Source organism: Myotis daubentonii, chromosome 5 (genome assembly GCF_963259705.1).
Source record: "Myotis daubentonii chromosome 5, mMyoDau2.1, whole genome shotgun sequence".
In the NCBI taxonomy this organism is placed as follows: domain Eukaryota; kingdom Metazoa; phylum Chordata; class Mammalia; order Chiroptera; family Vespertilionidae; genus Myotis; species Myotis daubentonii.
In genome coordinates this window covers 34,819,358-34,841,014 of record NC_081844.1, presented here as the reverse complement: position 1 = coordinate 34,841,014, position 21,657 = coordinate 34,819,358, and the positions used below count along the sequence as shown (strand labels likewise).

Below are 21,657 nucleotides of genomic sequence, written 5' to 3'. Positions count from 1 at the left end.
CACGCCTGGGTCCAAGTTGGCCCCCTTGAGCTGCAGGTGACCTGACGGTAGGCAGAGAAAACAGGGATAAAGGTAAGAACTGAGTGGCTGAGAAACTGGGATGTCCCCACACATCCAAGTAAAAAGACTCCATGATCTCCCACAAGGTGGAAAGGACACATGGGCCAGTTCAGCTTCCTACACTGTATGCACCTTGCTCAGCCCCCTTTCAGTGAAGTGAAAAGAAATGAGAGCCAGTTGCTTGATCTGGCTCAGCGTCCTTTCATCCTGAACACATGGTGACTGAAACAGGTGCATCCCCCACCCCACCCCCATGCACCACCCCCACACCCCCCAGCCTCCTGCCCTCACGCCCCTTTTTTCAAGGAGCACTAGCTGGACTGAGACACAGAATCTTCCACCACAAGTATGGGTGCTGAGCAGTCAGTAGAAGACTGACCAATCAGAAAAGACTGGGGCCAAAACAAACAAACAAACAAACAAATAAACAAAAGCAACCAGAATGGCTGTCGCAGGGTGACAGGGCCTGGGGCAGCACCTTCTAGGGTTGGGGTTTATGCTGGGGTCTTTGGTCCAACTGCCCCACCCCTGTACATGAATTCTGAAAGCAGCCTGCTCAGCCCTGCTTTGTGTCTTAGGCTGCTATCCATCATCCATCCGCCAAGAGTTCAGAGGATAACTCCCCGGGAGGGTACCAGGACTGCCTCGCCTTTCCCATAAACCGGGGTCTCGGGTGGGGCCTCCTAGGAATCCTGGGTGCTTCCTGTGCTCTCTCTGACCCGGATCCTCAGGCTCTCTCATCCCCTGATGGTCTCAGCTAGAACAACGCTTCGGCTGTCAGACTTACCGGCCATCTCCGGCCCCCTCAGGGAGGTATTCCTTCCACTCCTTGGAGCAGAACTGCCTTCTAGGCCGTCCTGCCTCATTTCTCATGCCTCCCCACCCCTTGATGGTGCTCCTCTGCCCTCCCTCGTGACTAGGCCTCCTCCCTGTTCTGGCTCTGGGACTAATTTCATCACTTCATTGTTTATAGCCTTTGCAAGAATCTGGGAAGACTTAAATCAAGCAAGGCTGACACCGAGCCTTCAGCAAACACCCCCTTGAAAAGCACACAGCTTTGTTATAACTTTGCTGTCCCTTCGAGAGCCCCCCCCCCCCCCAATTGGCAATCATTAGCAAGCGGGAAGTAAAAGAGGGGCCCCTTCCGGTCCTTTGCAGAGCAGCCCATGGGAAGGGAAATGACAGCTGCCAGGGTGGATCTCAGCTCTCTCTACATGAAGGGTTCACGAGAATTTGGCCCTGTTCCCTCTGCTCATGTCTCAGCTCCGTAACTCACAGTCCCCCCCACCACCACCCCCACCCCCATCCCCAAGGAGCTCTCTTCTCTTTCTCATTCTTTGGACTTCCTGTTCACCAGGGCTGAGCCTGGGGCCTTGGGGACCCCTAACTTACCTATGTCGGGTTGGGAATGCTATAGCAACTCTCCACTTTCGCCTTGTTTGCTTTAGTGAGAACACAATCCAAAGCAATTGTGAGGCTTTTACAAGCCAAGCTCTTTGTAAGCACGGGCTCATTACATTCACATTACCCCCAGATTGTTCCGGTCAGAGGGAGGGAGAAACAGACATAAAGAACTGAGAAAAAGCTTGCCCTGAGGACAGAGTCTCTAATTGATTAGAAGATGATTGATTAGACAGGAATCTGTTCTCCCCCTTGGCACTGGGCCGAGCAGGCTTGACAGAGACAGGAAAAGAATATTCCTCTCCCTATCCATCTCCCATGCCTGCCCCTTCCCATGCCTTCTGGGGTGATCTGACTCAGTGTTGGTTGTACCCGTTTTCTGAAGTGTTTACAGCAGTGGTTCTCAACCTTGGCTGCACATTAGAATCACCTGGGAATCTTTTTAAAATCCTGATTTCTGGGCCTCATCCTCCGGAAATTCTGTTTCCTGGTTACTAATGTTGTGGCCCCACCCCATAACAAAGAAACAGAATTGGGGCATATGCAGGAGGCAACCAACGTGTGTTTCTCCCACATTGATATTTCCCTCTCTCTAAGAATCAATGGAAAAATATCCTCGAGTGAGGAATTAAAAAAAAAAAAAAGTAATCGCACAGGATGGTCTGAACATAAAAACGCCTAACTAAAAGCGCGTGTGGCGGGTGGTCACATCCTAGGTCTGCAGCTTCCTTCACAAAGGTCAGTCTTCACCTTAAGTGAGCCTGTCTATTGTCTTTTTGCATCTAAGATAACATACCCTTGGAATGTCAAAGTGATCCCCTTCTTTTCTGGACCCTGCAGGACACAGCCAGCACCAGGGCAGAGACCACAGGGCCCCTCATTGTTATCTTGTTCCCCACATACCATTTCTATGCGCTGTAATGTTAACTGCTAACTATCCTGTACCCACAATGTAAGAGAAGTAGGTGCCTCTGTTTACCCAGTCTCAGAGATTTCCCCGCTTTGCTTTCTCCCACCTCCCTAAACTACCACCAGTGAATTTCATGTAACTCCCTTATGTCTCTTCCTTTGACTCTGATGTATAAGATAAGCTGTAAAACTGACATTCTCTGGAGCATTTTCTCAATCTGTTGAGATTTTGCTTCGCGGCAATTGTCATCCGTTTGGCTCCAATAAACTGAAGATCTCTAGAGGTTTGGATCTTCCTTATGTCAAGGGGCGTGGGCACTTGTAAGTCACAGACCCCACCTGTCATGTTACAAAGGCTCAGAGAGGTTCAGTGACCTGCCAGCTAGTGAGTGGTTCGTACATGTCTGAAGCAAGATGCAAACACACACATACAGAATGCTTGCAGAATGCATATACCCAGCTCAGACAGGCCACAGAGCTGGGCAAAGCCCTTCCAACCAGGCCTGGCATCTGTTTACATGTCTGGCCTCCCAGCAGTTCGTCATCTCCTTGAGGTCAGGAAGTCTTCCCTCAGCACAGGGCTGACCACATAGTGGGTGTTCAAAACAGATGGGTTCACTGGCCCTTTGAGAAGGCCTGCATCCTTAGCTAATTGTCAACTTCTGTTGTTTCAATTAAGGGCTAATTTTTATTCAAATATAAACATAAGTGATTTAAAATGTGTTTTAAATATGGCTTATTCTTAGAGTTCTCCATGGCTAGGGAGTGTTGGGGTGTGCTGATGCATTGAGATGCAAAGGCTTAGAGCAGTAGAGATTTAAAATTAAGCCCTGGTCAGTGTGACTCAGTTGGTTGAGCGTCATCCCATTCACAGTTCGATTCCCGGTCAAGGCACATGCCCAAGTTGTGGTTTTGATCCCTAGTAGGCAGTGTGTAGGAGGCAACAGATGTCTCTCTCTCTCTCTCTCTCTCTCTCTCTCTCTCTCTCTCTCTCTCTCCCTTCTTCTCTCTCTAAAATCAAGGAAAACATATTTAAAAAATAAATTAAAAAAAAAAATTAACACCCAGGAGCCTAATGTTTGCATTGAAAAGGAATGGATGGGGGAGGGGGCGGGGGGAGGAGGTGCAGCAAAATTTAGGATCTGCTTCTCCTCCTTTTCTCAGAACTAGAACAAGGGATGTAATATTCCTCTCCTAAAACTAAAAGTCCTCTTTTGTGTTGTTATGTGTGTGTGTGTGTTTCTTTTTTTGGGGGGGGGGGGGTTCATTAGTGTCCTAGTTAATTATCTTAGAATACCCCTGGTGTTTTTATGGCCCTCCAAAATAAGGCCCTGGTCCTTCCCGGTGTCACACATAAATTACCCACGGATAACCGAAGACTTCTGACATGCTGAACAGTGAGGGGCACCTGAGTATCAAACATTATGGGTTGCCAGGTGTCTGGAGAAGTCGCCGTATTGTAAGCCATGTTTCCAATAGCCTCTGTTGCCTTCTCTCTCTCTCTCTCTCTCTCTCTCTCTCTCTCTCTCTCTCTCTCTCTTCCTTTTTTCATTTTGCTGATCCCAGATAAAGGCTCTTGTGACAGGAGGGGGTGAGCTTGGAAAAGGACACCGGAGAAGATAGGGTAATGCATGGACTTGGGGAAAGCCCCTTTCTTGGGACAAAGTGAGGACAAGCTTGGGACAGCTTGCTGCTCTGGGTAGCAAGTACCTAAGACTCTACAGGCCAGCTTCTGCCCCCCTGCTCCAGAGGCCCCAAGAGGTGTCACGGGGAGCATCCTGGTCCCTGAGCTAAAGAAGCCAGGCCCACGAATTACCTACCCCTGACACAGCCAGGCTCTCTCTTCATCTAGCCATCTCTACCCCAATTACAGGCAGTGTCTTTTAAAAAAAAAAATCCAATCGCCTTCGAAGCCAGCGTGGCACGCTCAGACTCATAAAGCAGCAGCAACCGCTGGAGATCTGAAAGGGCCTCTGTTCCTCTCCTACCGAAGGTCATAACATCCAACTCAAACACGGGGCAGCCTCGGGACGAACTCCTCATTTTTCAGGCCTCTGCTCCCAGCGCCACGTGGAAGGGTTGATGGAAGGTGCATGTGTTGTTGGCACACTGCGCGGCGTGACTGCTGACTCCGCGGGGGTTGAGCTCGGTTCACTTCTCCTTCGGGAGGCGGAAAAGAGCCGGGACCCGTTAACCAACTGCTAACTCAACTGCGGTCGGCGACTCTAGCTGTCTCTTGGTTGACTGAAAATGTGGACTTCATTCACTCCTCAGCCTTTCTGCCATCTTCCCGCGGAGTCGGCAAGGGGGGGGGGGGGGCGGAGATTCGAGGAACTGAATAAAAGGTCTTTTCTTTGGGAACTTCAAGAAACATATTTTGATGATTATCTTCTGCAGGGTTCACAGAGCGGGTTTTCAAAACAGCCAATTGGGTCAGTAAAAATAAAGACTTGAGAGCCTTCTCAGGAGCCAGTGCTATATTTAAACCTGCAGAATAGCTATAGTCCAAGGTTGCAGAATGCTGTAATTAAGGTTGCAAAATTGTTTGCATTAGAACCCTCCTGCTATCCCCCCTTCCCCGGAGGCTTCCTCTGTGGGCGCATCTATATTAGGACGGAATCGGTCTGCCCGTCTGGGCTCTGATGAGTCTGGTCCTTCCCTTTCAAATTCTCCTGCTCAACAAGTTGTCAGGATCAGCTTCCCCGGAACATTGGCCTCCTTTCTGCTCCTTCAGCCCTAAACTCCACACCCCATGACCTGGGACAGGCATTTCCTCACCCCCTGCCACCTCTGTCCGAACCCGAGCCAGCCCACAGCCTCCCACTGCCTGCTGCCTTCCACTCACTGTGTTCCTGGACCGCAGAGCTTGTGGGCAAATTCCCCCTCCATCCCAAAGGACTCTCCTCCCCTCCCCGGCCCTCGGTGTTTCTAACTGGAGCACTCGTGACATTTGGGTGGCACGAGTCTTCATGAGACAGGATTTTCCCACACCACGCAGACAGTTGGCATCCGGCCCCCTCACTGCCAGTGGCATTCCCTGGCCCCTGTGAGAACTCCAAGTGGCCACCCCATGACTGAGGACCCCTTCAAGGGGGACTGTGGCCTCTAGTTGAGAAGAGACCCCAGGCTATTCACTCAATGCAACAGACCCCAGCCCTCCCCATCACATACACACTGATCTCTGTGCAGAGAGCAACTCCCACCCCCCGCCCCCAAACCCTGTAATCTGTGGGATGGGAGGGGCGGGAGGAGTCTTGGTGTCTATGGTCACCACTTGAGGCCCATGCTATCTTTCATTTGGGGACTTCCCTTCCCTTCTCCGAGCTTCTCGTGCAAAAACAGAGAATGCCACCTACTTTACAGAGCTGTGGGAAAATTCAACGAGGCGATACACGAAAAGTACCTGCCACATAGTAAATACTTGAGAAATGGTAGGAACAGTCATTTTTATCAGGATCATCCCGTCCTAAGGAGTTGCTGCTGTCATTCGTCTTCCTTTCCCCATGCCTGTCACGTTCAGGACCCATTTCCAACCTCGAACAAATCCATTTTCTAAATCACGTCCTGCAGAACACTAGTTCCAAGATACTCTTCGTGAAAAGGGTTCTTTGATCAAGTACGTCTGGAAAATGCTGCATACTCTTCCACCATCTCAGAAACTCATAGCAATACACTAAAATTGTTTTAGTCCTTCAAAAAAAAATAAGCCCATTTCAATCTCTGTCTAATTCGATGTTTCTCAAACTTACTTGACCATAGAGCTCCCTGCCATTCTTTAAAAGAAGTGATCTATGAAACCCCATGGAAATGGTATTCAGAGGTGCACCTCTATCGGGGAACACTGTTCTGGATAGTACCTCACCTGGACTGCATTATGTCTTCATCCTGTCTCCCACCAGCAACTTTAGTGGAGGCAACGTTACGTTGAATGTCCACTGGTCCTCTGGACCTCGGGGCCCCATGACCTGGAGTCTGTAGGATCAGTGGCCGCAGCTCAGCCTGACCACCCTCTGGAGCGTAAAGCTGCACCATCTCAGCGCCTTTCTCCCGCCTCTCCCGCTGCTTTTCCTGATCCCGGCTGCACCAAGCCTTTATAGGCTATACCTCATCCAGGCTACCAGCCACGCCCCCGGGATTAGCTTCAGCTGCCTAGAGCCCTAAGCTTTCTGTCCTGCCCTTGTGCCTGTCTCTCCTCAGCCTGTGTGCTCTGTGCCGGGAAAACCCAGCCTGGTGAAAGCGTGTCAGAGCGTGGTGTGGGTTCGGGCTCAGTCAAGTGCTGCCACCTGGATCTTCCCGCGAGATTCCTCCTGTTCTCAGCCCACCCCATTCTCCAAAGATGAGCTCACCTCCTCCCTTTCTGAAAAGACCAAAACTTAGGTTTAAACTCTTCCCCTTCCCCTAACTCCCTCCAGCTGTTTCGCTTCAAACCCAGCGGAGGCGAAGGTGTGTGGGAACAGGCCCTCCTGTAATGTGGAGCCCAGCGTGGCACTCATCCACACTTGGAATGAGCATGCTTTTGGACTCAGCAATCCCCCTTCTAAGGATTTCCCCCATCAGGGAATACATATTCAACGAGGCTGAGATGGATGTGTCAAAATTATCACTAGAGGCCACATACACCTGAGGAAAAAAGTAAATGACTCAAAAGCCCATCGATAAGGGATTGGTTAAATAAATGATTGTAAAGTTGTACTATAGAATAGTATGCAACCATTGAAAAAATAAAGCAGCCCTATATTTATTGCCCAGGAAAGACAGCTATGTTGTATTGCTGAACTTTTTAAAATCTTTTTTCAGAGAGGAAGGGAGAGGGAGAGATAGAAACATCCATGATGAGAGAGAACCATTGATCGCTGCCTCCTGCACGCCCCACACTGGGGATCGAGCCCACCACGCGGGCATGTGCCCTGACCAGGAATCGAATCTCCTGGTTCATAGGTCAATGTTCAACCACTGAGCCTCACTGGCTGGGCTATTGTTGAATTTTAAAAACGTATATGGATAGTTTAATCTTAACTATGTGGAAAAAAAATCTGTGCCAATATACACAGAAGGATTTCTGGAAGAAAGCTCATCCAAATCTTGTCAATTATCTCTCAGGGCTAAGCATTCATGTGAGGGCTGTTATTTTTTGCTTTTCTGTATTTTTCAAAAGTTTTCATGATGAGTATATGCCATAAGGAGATTAAATGCAACTAGTAATGCAAAAAATCTATGTCCATGTCCTTCCCTGAGGACCCCATAAAGAGAGCCTTGCTTCCTTCCACAGCAAAGCTCACGCATTCCTGCCGTCTTCATCACCATGGCTCCAATTCTCCCTTCTCCTCTTTCCCTCTACCTTCCCCTGACCACAAGCCAACCTGCTTCTTACTTTAATTACTTAGTTCCCTTTTTCTGAAACTTCTCTGACCCAAGGCCGCCCTGCACTGTTTTTACCAAGCTACCCATGCCCTTCTTAGCGCGTGTCGCCTGTCTTTCTCTAGATCAGATCATCCTGGGCCAGCTCTGTTGATTAACAGTCAATCTCATTGTTGACTTCTTTCTTGGAACTTTCTCCTCTCTGTTTCCATGACTTACCATCCTACGTCTCTTCACGAGTCCCTGACCACTCCTCTTGGCTCCTTCACGAGCTCATTTTCTTCCCCTCATTCTCTAAAAGGAGAGATTTCCCAACGTCTCCAGGGAGAAGAAGCAACCACGCCCTCTCCTGACAAACCCTTCCAAATCCTCTCCACTGTCAACAGCACATGGTTGGGAGTCCTTAGAATGGCACCCAAGGCCCCCTGGTCTAGTGACTCCCTGTGTCTCTCAGCCAGTTCTCAACTTCAGATAAATCTCTACCCATCACCCCTAAACACATTTATCCAATGACATAATGCCCAGCTTTCCCCAGCGCTGACTCCTGCCTCTTCTGACTGTCCCTTGAATGACCTATCCCCTGGTCGGCAAACTGCGGCTCACGAGCCACATGCGGCTCTTTGGCCCCTTGAGTGTGGCTCTTCCTAAGCCTTAGGAGTACCCTAATTAAGTTAATAACAATGTACCTACCTATATAGTTTAAGTTTTAAAAATTTGGCTCTCAAAAGAAATTTCAATCGTTGTACTGTTGATATTTGGCTCTGTTGGCTAATGAGTTTTCTGACCACTGACCTAATCCAAAATCTTGCCCACCCTTCAACTCCTCCCTAAAGTCTTCCTCAACTGCCCCAACTTGAAATGCTCTCTTTATCTCAGGTGATTCCTACTGAATCTGCCCTATGTAGTACTCATTTGTTCTTCTCCCTCATCTCCCGTGATTACCTGATTTTCTTTTTTTAAGAAATATATTTTTATTGATTTCAGAGCAGGAGGGAGAGGGAGAGATAGAAACATCAATGATGAAATCATTGATGGGCTGCTTCCTGCACATCCCCCTGCTGGGAATCGAGCCCGAAACACAAGCATGCGCCCCTGACCGGGAATCGAACTGTGACCTCCTGGTTCATAGGTTGATGCTCAACCACTGAACCTCACCAGCTGGGCAATTATCTGATTTTCTTAAGAGTGAAGGTCTAGTCTCTGCTTGAGGGTAGGAACCATCCTGGTTTGCCTTTAAACTTGCATGTTTCCTTCCCCAAAGCGTGCACTCAATACAAGTTTGTTGACTGAAAAGTGTGGGACAACATCCCAGAATAACCAGTATTGTGGCTTGGATTCAGGTGAACATAAAGGGATCTCATCTGAGCCTTGAAGGAGGTGCCTGCAGGTGTGCATCTGGAGATGTTCAGACACTGTTGGAAAGATGACTGGAGCTCAGAGGGGAGATCTGGTACCGTCAGCCTATTCCCATGGCAAATCTATGAAACTGGGCAAGACTGTTCAAAGAATGGCTGCCCAGTAAGGACTGAGGAGTTCACAGGTGAAACCAGACACATCCAGCAAAGGAGGAGGGACAGGAGAAGAACCAATAACACCCCAAACTGCCTCTCTTATGACACTTACCACTTTTAGTCTTTTTTTTTTTTAATGATTTGGGCACAAATCTGAAGTGTCCTAGCAAAGGGTAAGCTCCTTGAGAGAAAGAGCAATCTCTGAGCTCTTCTTTGAATCTTTCTTGGACATTAGAAATACATGAATGTACAAACCCTGGCATTTAGCAGTTGGTCAATAAATGTTTGTTAAATAGAAGCATGAATCTTCACTGAATATCTATATTAGAGTCTGGGGATGCCGTGGTGTGATACTTGCCTTTAAGGATTCCAACCCGGTGGAAGACTCAGATGTATCCCCTGAATGAATGAGGTGGACACCTCCTCTCTGCCAGGCACTGTGCAGGAGTGAGGCAGGAAAGAGGCAGACGAGACCCCATGCTCATAAAACTCACATTCTTATACTACCCTGTGGGCTTTACAGTTCTAAATTGTGTGTGTGTGTGTGTATGTGTGTACCCTCACAGAAGGAAAAACAATAGAGTAGAATGTTAGCTAGAAAGAACCTTGAAGATCAGCCAATCTACTTGCAGAGGAGGAGACTGGAGGCCAGGGAGTATCAATGACTTCATCACAGTTATAAAGCGAGTCTATGACAGAGCCAGACCTAAGCGTGGCTTCAGCAGTGCTCAACACACACACACACACACACACACACACACACACACACACACACACTTGCTAAATTAAGCATAATTCACATGGCAGTGTAGATATGACTGGCACTGTCTCTCATGTTACTGTACTTGCCAGTTCTAACACCCAGCACAGCTGCCTGTCCATGAAAACTGCCAAGCTATCCACCAACATCTACTGAGAAAAATAATTCGTTTTCCTCTCTCCAAAATTAGCTATGGGATGTGAGTCTTCAGTTATTAAAATGACCCCAGTTGGATGACAAGGTGACCAATGTGTGTGTGTGTCTGAGAGTTTGAAGCTGATCTCCAACATCTAAGCTCCTCCCCCTCCCCTGATTTGGGCCATTTAGTGGGTCTTTACACTTTTGCCGCATCAGCTCCTTTTTCTTCTAGTCTCGGGCTCCTTCTAGTGCCCCGGGGTCTGGGGATGGAGGTCAGGGTTCCAAAGGGGACCCAGTCTGCCCATTCATGAGAGGATAAAATCTCCCCTCACCGAGCTGTGAGGTGGATTTTCCTGGGATCGCACTGCTGTGTTCCACTGCCCCCTCTTCCCCCGCCTGTCCTTTGCCCACAGGGAGTGGGTACTGCTCCCTGATTCGTGGGGAAGGGCTATTCCTCCCCCGCTGAGGGAACAGTGGGGCGTGTCTCTGCCCAGTCCCTGGCAGCTGAGGACAAGTCTCCTGGGGGCAAAGAGTGGCCCATGCAGCAGGCCCACTTCCAACCAGCTCTCTACCGAGTCATTTCTGCTGCCCAAGTGGCACTCAGGCCCAGAGCTCCGGGGCTGAGTCACGTGCATCAGAGCAGGATGGCTGCAGGGACACCCAGGAGACCAGACCCAGAGAGAGAGAAACGCTTTGAATGCAGAGCCAGGCTGCGTCTGGGGGTGGGGGGTGCGGCTCCTATAGCTGGGAGGGCTCCCACCACAGGACGCTCTCCTCAGGCTGTGGAAACAATCCCACAGGTGGCTCTTCATGGCCCTGACAAGTCAGAGGGAAGTTCCAAGGTGGGCCCATCACCAAGGGGCTGGAGGCAGCTGCGTGGCCTTCCGGTGTGAGAGGGGCTCTGCCTGGGGCCAGGGGCCAGCTTGCATCTAAAGACACTGCTGCCTGGGAGGCCTGGCGGGCGGGCGGGCGGGCAGGAGGGGCCTCAGGGTGGAAACAGCTTGGCTGGCAGAGGCGGCCTGGCCCCTGGCCACTGGTGGCAGGGCTCCTCAGAGAACGTGTTTTCTTGTTTAAGTACCGTCTCCGCCAACACCCCTCTCCCCCCCCCCAAAACATCACATCACTGTGTTTGGCTCTGAGCGGGGGTGGTGAATCTTTGTCAACAGATATCGTTCTCGGATGGGAGGGGCCCTGGCCAAGCATGGGCAGCACTGCCCTGGGGAAGGGCTGCTCTGCCGGGCACTTTACTTTTTCCATCTGGGTGAAAAAAATCCGGCTTTTTCACACTCCACAGATCCCAAAGGCCAAATATTTGCTGTCTGCCCTGCCTTTTCCATCTCAGGCAGAGAGGCGGCAATGCCTGGCTCCTGGGGAGGGCGAGGGAAGCCCCTGCAGGGAGGTGCGCTGGGCATCACCCCTCAGCTTCCCCGAAGCTCTGCAGCCCGGTCCCCGGTCTGTTATGGGAGATCACAGGCAGGTTTCCTGGAGACTGGAGGGAAAACACAGGAGAGCTGCCTGAGGCCTCCGTGGGCAGCAATCGGGCCCCATGTGGTGAGGCTCTTGGCTGAGCGCGGGGAAAAGGAGGCGAGAGGGGCAGGCACTGGGCTTCTTTCTGGGACTCCCAGCCTCCCGGCCAGCAGGACCCCGAGGCCTGATAACATGACGACAGGTTTCAGCTGGTCTCCTCAGGAAGCTCCTCTAAGTGTTGTCACGCCAGCTCCTTTCTGCTCCGCTCAGAGGAGAATGGCCTTGCTGAGTTTCCGAAAGGTGGGGCGTGTGTGTCTGACTCCCTCTTCCGTGGGAGTGGGTGTCTCCTCCGTTTAAGAGGGTTTCGGCCCTGCCTGACCGGTTTGGCTCAGTGGATAGACCGTCGGCCTGCAGACTGAAGGGTCCCAGGTTCGATTCCGGTCAAGGGCATGTACCTTGGTTGTGGGCACATCCCCAGTAGGGAGTGTGCAGGAGGCAGTTGATCGATGTTTCTCTCTCATCGATGTTTCTAGCTCTCTATCCCTCTCCCTTCCTCTCTGTAAAAAATCAATAAAATATATATATGTATATATATATATATATTTTTTTTTTAAAAAGAGGGTTTCGGCCCTGCCTGTCGTTCCTGCACTGTATTTTCTCTATGGTTTGTCTGGGTGGTCGGTGGAGCCAAACCACTCTGAGAATGTGCAGCATCTCAGCAGCATCATTAAGGCTGAGAGCAGCGTGGGCTCCAGGCCTGTGGGGAGATGTGGTCTAAGACCTTCCCGGAGGCTTCTGGGTAATGACCTGCCCCCAGCGGCTGACCGAGGAGTGTATGGCTCCTGGGTGAGGTTCCTCCTTGCTGCCACTCGAACTCCCTGGGGTTGATTGTAACTTGCCTGTCGCAGACTGCCCAAGATGGTGAGGCCATGGGGAAGGACAAAGGGACCAGAGGCCACAGGGAAGGAAGCGCTCGGGCCTGGAAGTCAGCAGCCCCGGCTCTACTCCCCTTGACTCGCTGTGAATCCTAAGCAAGTCCTCACTCCTGCCCATAGGACCAGCAACATCATTTGCAGGGCTCAGTGCAAAAAACAAAGTATTGGGGGTCCCTTGTTAAAGAAATTATTAAGAATTTCAAGAGAGTGACCGCAGAGCATTCACCCAGGGCGAGGCCTTCCGAGCCCAGGCCCCGGTGGGGATGCACAGGTTGTGTACCCGTGCTGTGCCGCTGGTCCCACCTGTGGGGGCCTCAGTTTCCTCAACGATGGAGACTGTATTCAATCAGAGAAGCCCCGGACTTTTACACGTAAAAGAGACAAACAGCCGCTTTTTCAGCACCACCTGAGGGTATAGTTTCAAGTGAGCCGAACAGGTAGTGAGTTCTCACTGCTCAGAGCACAGGCTTCTGCCCTGGGTGCATGGAAGGATTAACGAAAAGAAAAGACAAAAGACGGGAGACAGCACGAAGAAACGCTGACGGTTCCCTGTCCCATAGCCTCTCCCTGCAACTGAAAAGGAACCTGAAGACCAAGCGCACTCCTTCCCAGGTCCCAGGAAAGCCAGGCCCAGGTAGGAGCACCCGGAACCCAGTACGGTTCTTGTTTCCATCCCGAAAACTGGCGGGAAAGGCCACCATCTGATGACCCACTGCCCGGGGGACAGCTCAGGCCCAGACCACTCCTCTTCTCTAGCTGCTTCGCTCCCAGGAGGTCAGAGGGCAGGGCAGGTCAGCCAGGGATCGGAGGTTGGGAAGGGCAGGGCCCAGGGGACTCAGGCACCGCACGCACGCAGGGCTCTCTGAAGAAGGGGCTGGCACTCCCGGAGGAGAGCCCTTCGCCTGGGGCAGGACAGAGGCTAGTGGGGCTGCAGGAGCCTCCGAGATGGCTCTCCTGGGGAGGGGTTTACACTGCAGAGGCTGGACTGGTTACATCTTTCTGCGCTGTCCAGGTAAAGAGATCAGGAACCTCTTTAGAATTTAAAACCGTTTTTTTTAAGGGCTAGAGCCATGAGCGGGACAGGACTGTTAGAACTTTCTCCATGTTCTTCTCCCCTTCCTCGGGATTACAGGGCTCCACGCTGTCCTCCCCGTGCCTTCCGCAAGAGGGTCGGTCGGAGAGGCAGGGAGCAGTCCCCTGAACTCCTGCCCTGGGGAGTCCTCCCTCCTCAGCCCCGCCTGGGCGGGGTGGTTCCGCAGGATCTCGCCAGGGAACTCCGGCGCACGCACCGCTTACCTTTCATGGTCCCTGGTGCCGGGGCCTCGGGAGGCCCTCGCTGCGGGCGGCTCGAGCTGCGGGGTGACCGGGATGAAGCCGGCGGCTCCTCGAGGGGCACCGATCGCGCCCTACGCGCCGCCTGCGGGAGCCCGGCTGGGAGTCGGAGTCCTGCTGGAGCGCGGGGCCGCGGAGGCGGCGCGCCGGGGGGAGGGTGCGCGGGGTCGCAGCCCGGGGGCGCCGCGCCCGCCGCCCATCCCGCCGCCCGCGCTCCCCGCTGGAGGCCGGCGAGCTCTGCGGCCGCCCGATCCCCGCGCGCCCTCCCTCGCGCCCTCCCTCTTCGTCACTTCTTGGGCCCTGGCCCAGATCAACTTCCTTGGTATTTTCAAAACTGCCGCGGCCAGGCCTCTTTGTGCCGCCGTGGGTCCCTGCGCCCGCGTCCCCGGCTCGCGCAGCACCTCGGGGAGCGCGCAGGGAAGGCTCTTCTAACATCGTTGGCCGGTGGGGGCCGCCTGGTGGCGCGGGGTGGGGGTGGACGGTGGTGGTGGTGGCGGCTGGAGTTTCGCCCTGGACATTTTTCTCCCCGCTGAGGGGTAGAGGGACTGGAAGCAAAAAGGATCCCTAGGATCCAGCCCCAGCCCTCACCGCCCTGGTTTGCCTGGGACTGTCCCCTGGAAGTTCCGCGACCCCAGAAACCCCCCAGTCCCGAACAGACCAGAGTGGTTGGTCATTCTCGCTCTGCCACCCTAGGGGGGTGACTTTGGGCAGCCACTTCACGTCTCCAGACCTTGGTTTCCTACCTGAGAGAACGGGGCCCCCAGCATTCCCAAATTCTGTGATTTTAAAAAAATATTTTTATTGATGTCAGAGAGAGAGAGAGAGAGAGAGAGAGAGAGAGAGAGAGAGAGAGAGAGATGATGATGATGATGATGATGATGATGATGATGATGATGAGAGAATCATTGATCAGCTGCCTCCTGCATGCCCCACACTGGGGATCCAGCTGCAACCTGAGCATGTGCCCTGACCCGAATCCTCCTGGTTCTTAGGTCTCCTCCTGGTTCTTAGGTCGATGCTCAACCACTGAGCCATGCAGCAGGGCCCAACTTCTGTGATTTTGTTGGTGAAGGCGCCGCTGATGTAAAGAGTGACATCTGAGGGACACTGACCTCCAGCAAGAAATTGTGACTCTCGTCATAGGCGCTCCTTTGAGATCTTCACACATGTTACTTTTCATTGTTGAAACAAACATTTAGTTTGCTGAGCACCTACATGTGCCAAATTCTGCCCCAAACTCTATGAGCGTGAGGAACACTTCACACCAGCACTGTCTCCAGGAAGGTGCATCTGGTGAGGGAAGCCCACAGTTAAACAAGTAACTGGTGCTGAGGTGTGTGAACACTGCTGCTAAGGCAGGATGGGCAGGATCCAGGATTGTGCAGTGAGAGAAGGGATCACAGCCCTTTCCCCATATCCCTACACCTCCATGCCCATCCCCATTTAACCCTTGGAGTAAAGTAGGTGAAGCCGAAGGGCAGAGAAACTTTCTCCCACCCAGGGATGCTGCCCTAGCCGTTTTGGCTCAGTGGATAGAGCGTTAGCCTGCGGACTGAAGGGTCCCAGGTTTGATTCCAGTCAAGGGCACATGCCTGGGTTGTGGGCTCGATCCCCAGTAGGGGGCGTGTAGGAGGCAGCCTATCAATGATTCTCTCTCATCATTGATGTTTCCATCTCTCCCTCTCCCTTCCTCTCTGAAATCAATAAAAATATATATATATTTTATTTATTTTATTGATTTTTTACAGAGAGGAAGGGAGAGAGATAGAGAGTTAGAAACATCAATGAGAGAGAAACATCGACTAGCTGCCTCCTGCACACCTCCTACTGGGGATGTGCCCGCAACCCAGGTACATGCCCTTGACCGGAATCGAACCCAAGACCTTTCAGTCCACAGGCCAACGCTCTATCCACTGAGCCAAACCGGTTTCGGCTAAAAATATATTTTTTTAAAAAAGAAAGGGGGATGCTCAGTTATCTCTAATCTCCCCCACTTCCCAAGGACAAGTTTCGGTTCCCAAAGTGCATTCTCTCCATTATCTCAACAGAACCTCAAGGCAACCTTGAGAGAGGGAGCCAGGAGCCAGGCTACCACGTTGAGGAGACCTCTAGCTTTCCTAGTAAAAGCTACATCTTTGCCTTGAGCAAGCCCCACCCATTGTTTCTCTGCATCTAGCTTACCGCACCTTTGAAATGCCTCTTCTTTCAGACGCCTCCAAAGGTAAGCACCCTCCAGAGAGCACATAATCTTGTTAACTGTCTTCTCATCCAATCCCTGTCTTGCTTTTCCCCATCTTCATGTAATCTTCCTTACTTCCTAACTTAATTCCAAATGTATAAAAGGAACAGGAAACTGTCATTTCAGAACTTACTTCCCCGCAATTATCGTCAGTTTGGCTCAAATAAACTCATAAAGATCCTCTACAGGTTGGACGTTTCTTACGCGGACAGAGAGGATGTTGCCTACCTGGTAGTCACGATGTACTCCAGGGCCCTGAATCTGGATTCTGAGTCTGTCACGTGAGCCTCAGTCTCCCAGGATCTGAGGCGTTGCTATGGTAATGCAGATGCATCAGCAAAGACGAAAGATACTGGTGTCTGCTTGTAGGTGGGCTCTGGGTGAGCAGAGTTGGACCTTAGCCTATTTTTTCATTGGCTTCCCTTTAAAATAAGCAATAGAATTCCCTGGGAAAGAATCCATCAACATTCTCAATTGAAGATGTTTGTCCAGAGAAGTGTTAAGTTGGCCTTTTTGGGCTCATTTTCTGAACTATGTGATATTTTCACAGTTCTTAAGTTTCTTATCTTTCATTGCTTCCTCCCAGAAATTCGCCTGAAATTTCTCCTATGTCTATAGATTTCCCTCTCATTTTACATTTACCAAATATTGGAATTTTTTAATACAGTAGCTCACTTTTACCTGTGCGGGATACATTCCAAGACCCCCAAGTGGATGCCTGGAAACATGGATAGTAGTGAGCCTTACATACACGGTGTCCCCTCAAGAAGTATACACACTTTAACAGCTGATAGCTCAATTTTGAAAATGAAATGCATTGTAATTAACACTGCCTTTATAATTATTTAAAGTGTGTGTGTGTGTACATTTTTTGGGTCACCCAATGTACTATGTTTTTTTCTATACATACATATCTATGTTAAAGTTTAATTTATAAATTAGACACAGCAAGAGATTAACAACAGTAACTAATAAATAGAACAATTATAACAATATACTGTAATAAAAGTTATATGAATGGTGAATGTGGACTCTCTCTTTAATTACCTTATTGTACTGTACGTACAGCATGGAAATGCTGGACAAAGGGATGACCATATCCTAGGTGGGATGGAGTGGGGCAGTGTGAGATTTTATTACGCTACTCAGAACGAAGTGCAATTTAAAACCTCCCCGGCCAGCATTTCATATAAGACTGGTTTGGTGGTGATGAACTCCTTTAGCTTTTCCTTATCTGTGAAGCTCTTTATCTGACCTTCAATTCTGAATGATAGCTTTGCTGGGTAAAGTAATCTTGGTTGTAGGTTCTTGCTATTCATCACTTTGGACATTTCTTGCCACTCCCTTCTGGCCTGCATAGTTTCTGTTGAGAAATCAGCTGACAATCTTATGGGTATTCCCTTGTGGGTAACTGACTTTTTTTTCTCTTGCTGCTTTTAAGATTCTCTCTTTGTCTTTTGCTCTTGGCATTTTAATTATGATGTGTCTTGGTGTGGTCCTCTTTGGATTTCTTTTGTTTGGGGTTCTCTGTGCTTCCTGGACTTGTAAGTCTATTTCTTTCACCAGGTAGGGGAAGTTTTCTGTCATTATTTCTTCAAATAGGTTTTCAATATCTTGCTCTCTCTCATCTTCTGTCACCCCTATAATTCAGATGTTGGTCTGCTTGAAGTTGTCCCAGAGGCTCCTTACACTATCTTCATATTTTTGGATTCTTTTTTCTTTTTGCTTTTCCGGTTGGGTGTTTTTTGCTTCTTCGTATTTCAAATCTTTGACTTGATTCTTGCGATCCTCTATCTGTTGTTGGAACTCTATAATATTCTTTATTTCAGTCAGTGTATGCTTAATTTCTAGTTGGTCCTTTTTCATAACCTCAAGGGTCTCACTAGATTTATTGAGGGTCTCACTAAATTTATCAGCGGTTTCTAGAAAATTCTTAAAAAACCGTATAACCATGGTTTTGAACTCTATATCCAGTAGTTTGCTTTCCTCCATTTCTGTCATTTGTGACCTGTTTCTTTGTCTCCACATTTTGGCTGCTTCCCTGTGTTGATAGAGTGGCTTTCTGTGCTAGGTGTCCTATAGGGCCCAGTAGCTCAGCATCCCCAATTACTTGAGGTGGACACTCTTGGTGCACCCCTTTGTGGGCTGTGTGCACAGTCTTATTGTAGTTAAGCCTTGATTGTAGTTGGTATCACTGGGAGAAATTGACCTTCAGGCCAATTGGCTGTGAGAATCAGCTGTGTCTGCAGTGGGAGAACTTCTGTACTGGAGATACCCCTCCGGGGCAAGACTTGCTTCAGTGGGGCTTTGATGCTCACTGAGTCTGCCCCCTGAGTGTGTCCCTTATGGATCTGAGGAGTTGTAATCTGGATGGTCCCACTCTGACCACTGGGTACACTGGCTATTGGATCTCTAAGGAGGTGCTAATTTAGCCTCTGCCTGAGGCTACCCAGCAGGAGCTACTGAGAGCTCTGCAGATTCCTCTTCTTTGTTTGGGATTTGGATGTGCCAAGGTGAGGCTCAGCTGTGAAGCAATGCAAGCTGCTGTGGGGCCTTGGGCCTTCTTTTGGATGTTCTGGGTCTCTCTGACCCAGCTGCAGTTTGAGGTCCCAGGTCTCAGGATGAAGCTTAGTAATTCAGAAGGAAAGATCTAGTTTATATTGGCTATGCAAGGCTTTCACTCATTTATTAAACAAATACATAGCCAGGAGCTGTGCTGGTACGGGGGATATGTTCCCTAGCCTCATGGACATCATAGTTTTGATACAAATAAAAAAATAGGGTGAGATTACTAAAGAAATAAATGGGATCCTATATTGCACTAATTGAAAAATTAACTCAGACAACAACAAGAAGTTATTAAGTACCTATTAGGCCATACCTTAGAGAATGGGAGCACAAAGCTGAATGAAAGAGAAGGAATGTTTGAACTATAATGTGAAAATTTTCAGTATAATATGCTTGGTCAGGATTCCTCTAATTTTTCCACTGCCATAATGACAGAAGTAGCAAAAATCTGAAGATTTTCTTTTTATTTAATAAAATGATACAAAAGTTGCATGCCATATCATAATAAAATGATATTTGTTTTAATATAAAACTAATGGTTTTACTTAATTGGGGATGGAGGAGATGGCAGGGTAGAGGAATGGTGAGTCATGGGTGGAAGACTGCTATGTTGGGACTTTTTAATATTATTTGATTTATTTTTAATAAGTTGTAATGCTTTGTTTTTAATTAAGTACTATTTTATATTTTAAAATTATATTCATACCTTCAATAAAAGAAACATTCATTTGGAAATAAAAATAATAGTTTAAATTATTTCTAGACATGTTTCTAAATAGGAAGAAAGCACCCAAAAATGTGAGTTCTTCCAAAACTATATGTGCAATTACTGCAACTATAATTATAATACCTTTTCTTTTCAACTGAAAAAATTAATTTACATTTTATATGGAAAAATTAATGTCTACAAATAGCCAAGAAAACTTGTAAAGGATGAGTGAGGGTGACTACCTTCTCAAAATTAAATATTGTTTTAAAGTGATGTAATGAAAACAATATGTTACACATGAATAAGGATATAAATCAGAGGAATGAACTAGAAAGTCCTAAAACAGAGCCAAGTTTATTTGGGAAACTTCATAGATGACAAACTGGCATTTCAGCTCAGCATGAATAGGGTAGTTTATTTGATAAATCATGTTGACATAATTGGCTATATATCTGGGAGAAATGAAAGTTAGATCCTTCCTTCACTTCCCTCCTTCACAAACTAACACATGCATACACACACACCGCATCACTCACCACACACACACACACACACACACACTCACACACTCACACCATTTGAACTAAGTATCTAAATATAAAAATAAACACAGAAAGCTAGAGGAAAATTAGGAGAAGAACTGTTCATATTTTAGTGAGAGGAAGACATTCTTAAGCAAGACAGGAGACCTAGAAACTATAAAGGAAAAGCTAAGCAAATTTCACTACATAAAACATTTTAAAGCCTCCATGGTCAAAAGGTAAAAGACACATGCTGGCCTGGGAAAAACATTTGCAGCACATATAGGGTTACTTTATTCATTTGAAGTGCTCCTACAAATTGATAGAAAAGGAGGAATAACTCAAGAAAACAAGAAGACAAGATGAATAGGCAAATCACAAAAGAAGTGCTTTGGAAGGGAGCAAAACCATGCTCAGACACGGAGACTGACGTTGCCAATAGTTGAACACAACTTCACTGCGGGAATTACCATAACGTCACGAGCCAAAAGCATACAGGAGAATGTCTCTTAATAAGCCAAATGAAGAAATAACACATCCCAAAGCAATGGTAGGTTAATCACACTCTTGTTCCAGGCAAGGGGAGATGAAGGAATAAACCTGGATTTAGATGAGGTGTGCCTTTAGTGCAGTTGGTACTGGGGAGAGACGGCTGAGTCAGCCGAGAGCTGACAGTCAGCGGCCTGCACGAAAGTAAAAGTGCCCTGATGCGACAGCGCCTGCTCTGGAATGAGGGCTCCAGTGCTGACAGGCAAGCTGGTCTCTTCCCTGGGCCCGCTGCGAGTTTCCACCACGGCTGGTAAGTCGCCTTATCCAGGCAGCAGTTAATGCTCCAAAGCTCTTGGGAGAGCTATTTCGATCAGCAACGCATAGCCTTGCCCACACTGGATGCTCTCGGGGAGGCCTCACAAACTCTTGATATTTAAAGGCTAAGGCCCCTTTGCCATAGCTGCTTCGCCACGTGTTCTTATCGAAAAGCCCCCAGCAGTGGCCGTCATCAGCTGAGTGCTTATCCATGACCACGCTCGTCATGACAATATCCTGACAGCCTCCTCGGTAAACTACTTAAGTCACAAACAGATCGAAACAACTTCACCCACGTCACAAATAAGTGAATTGGAAATCATATCAAGTCAATACACGACAAGAGGAAACTTTATTTAAAAATTAATAGCTGAAAACAATAATTAGATGAAGAGATGGAGAAGGTAGCAAAAATGCTATTTTACCCATTAGATTGGCAAAAGTTCAAAAGGACAGCAATCTCCAGCAATCTCAATGTGAGACTCTACTTTATACCAATTTATTTGAAAGGCACCAACATATTAGGATACATACAGGGGGCTGTTTACTGTGGCCCAGCTTACAGTGGCGGAAAAAGCTGAAATAGAGGAATGGCCGAATAAATACCAAAATACCAAAAAGTATGGGTTAGATCTATGTATTGACTTAAAGGGATGCCCATAATATTTTAAGTGGAAAAGAACACACTGCAAAGCAATATGTATAATATGATTTCATGGTTATTTTAAAAAAGAAACAGGCAAAATCTCTTATAGGTTATATAGGTAATATACTATGCATATACGTGTTATATTCACACACACTCTTAATAATAATGTATTCCCATTACTTGGAAGCCTGATTTTAGAGAGGATTTCAAGAAGAACGAGTGAAAAAAAGAGAGAAAGAAGATTGATTCCTCATTAAATATTAACTTTTCTCCCTAAATCTTGGAGTGAAACTGCA

The 21,657-nt window shown here is 48.5% G+C and overlaps 2 protein-coding genes across 6 annotated transcripts in view; one reads left to right on the top strand and one right to left on the bottom strand.

The window, feature by feature from the left end:
- The window catches only part of SCARA3 (scavenger receptor class A member 3), a 33,719-nt gene extending 19,466 nt beyond the window's left edge, over positions 1 to 14,253 (bottom strand). For 2 of the 5 annotated variants that reach the window (XM_059697543.1, XM_059697545.1), the window contains exon 1: positions 13,836 to 14,251. In XM_059697543.1, coding sequence (XP_059553526.1) covers positions 13,836 to 13,842 — 7 coding nt within the window. In that variant the 5' untranslated portion in view covers positions 13,843 to 14,251. Of the gene's footprint in view, positions 1 to 847; positions 870 to 13,835 lie in introns of those variants that run through there. The other 3 variants (XM_059697546.1, XM_059697544.1, XM_059697542.1) reach the window with 3 other exon arrangements.
- Positions 13,470 to 21,657, top strand: part of CLU (clusterin) — a 28,983-nt gene continuing 20,795 nt past the window's right edge. Inside the window, exon 1 of the mRNA XM_059697548.1 lies at positions 13,470 to 13,551. Within this exon, the coding sequence (XP_059553531.1) occupies positions 13,485 to 13,551 (67 nt within the window). The 5' untranslated portion in view covers positions 13,470 to 13,484. The remainder of the gene's footprint in view (positions 13,552 to 21,657) is intronic.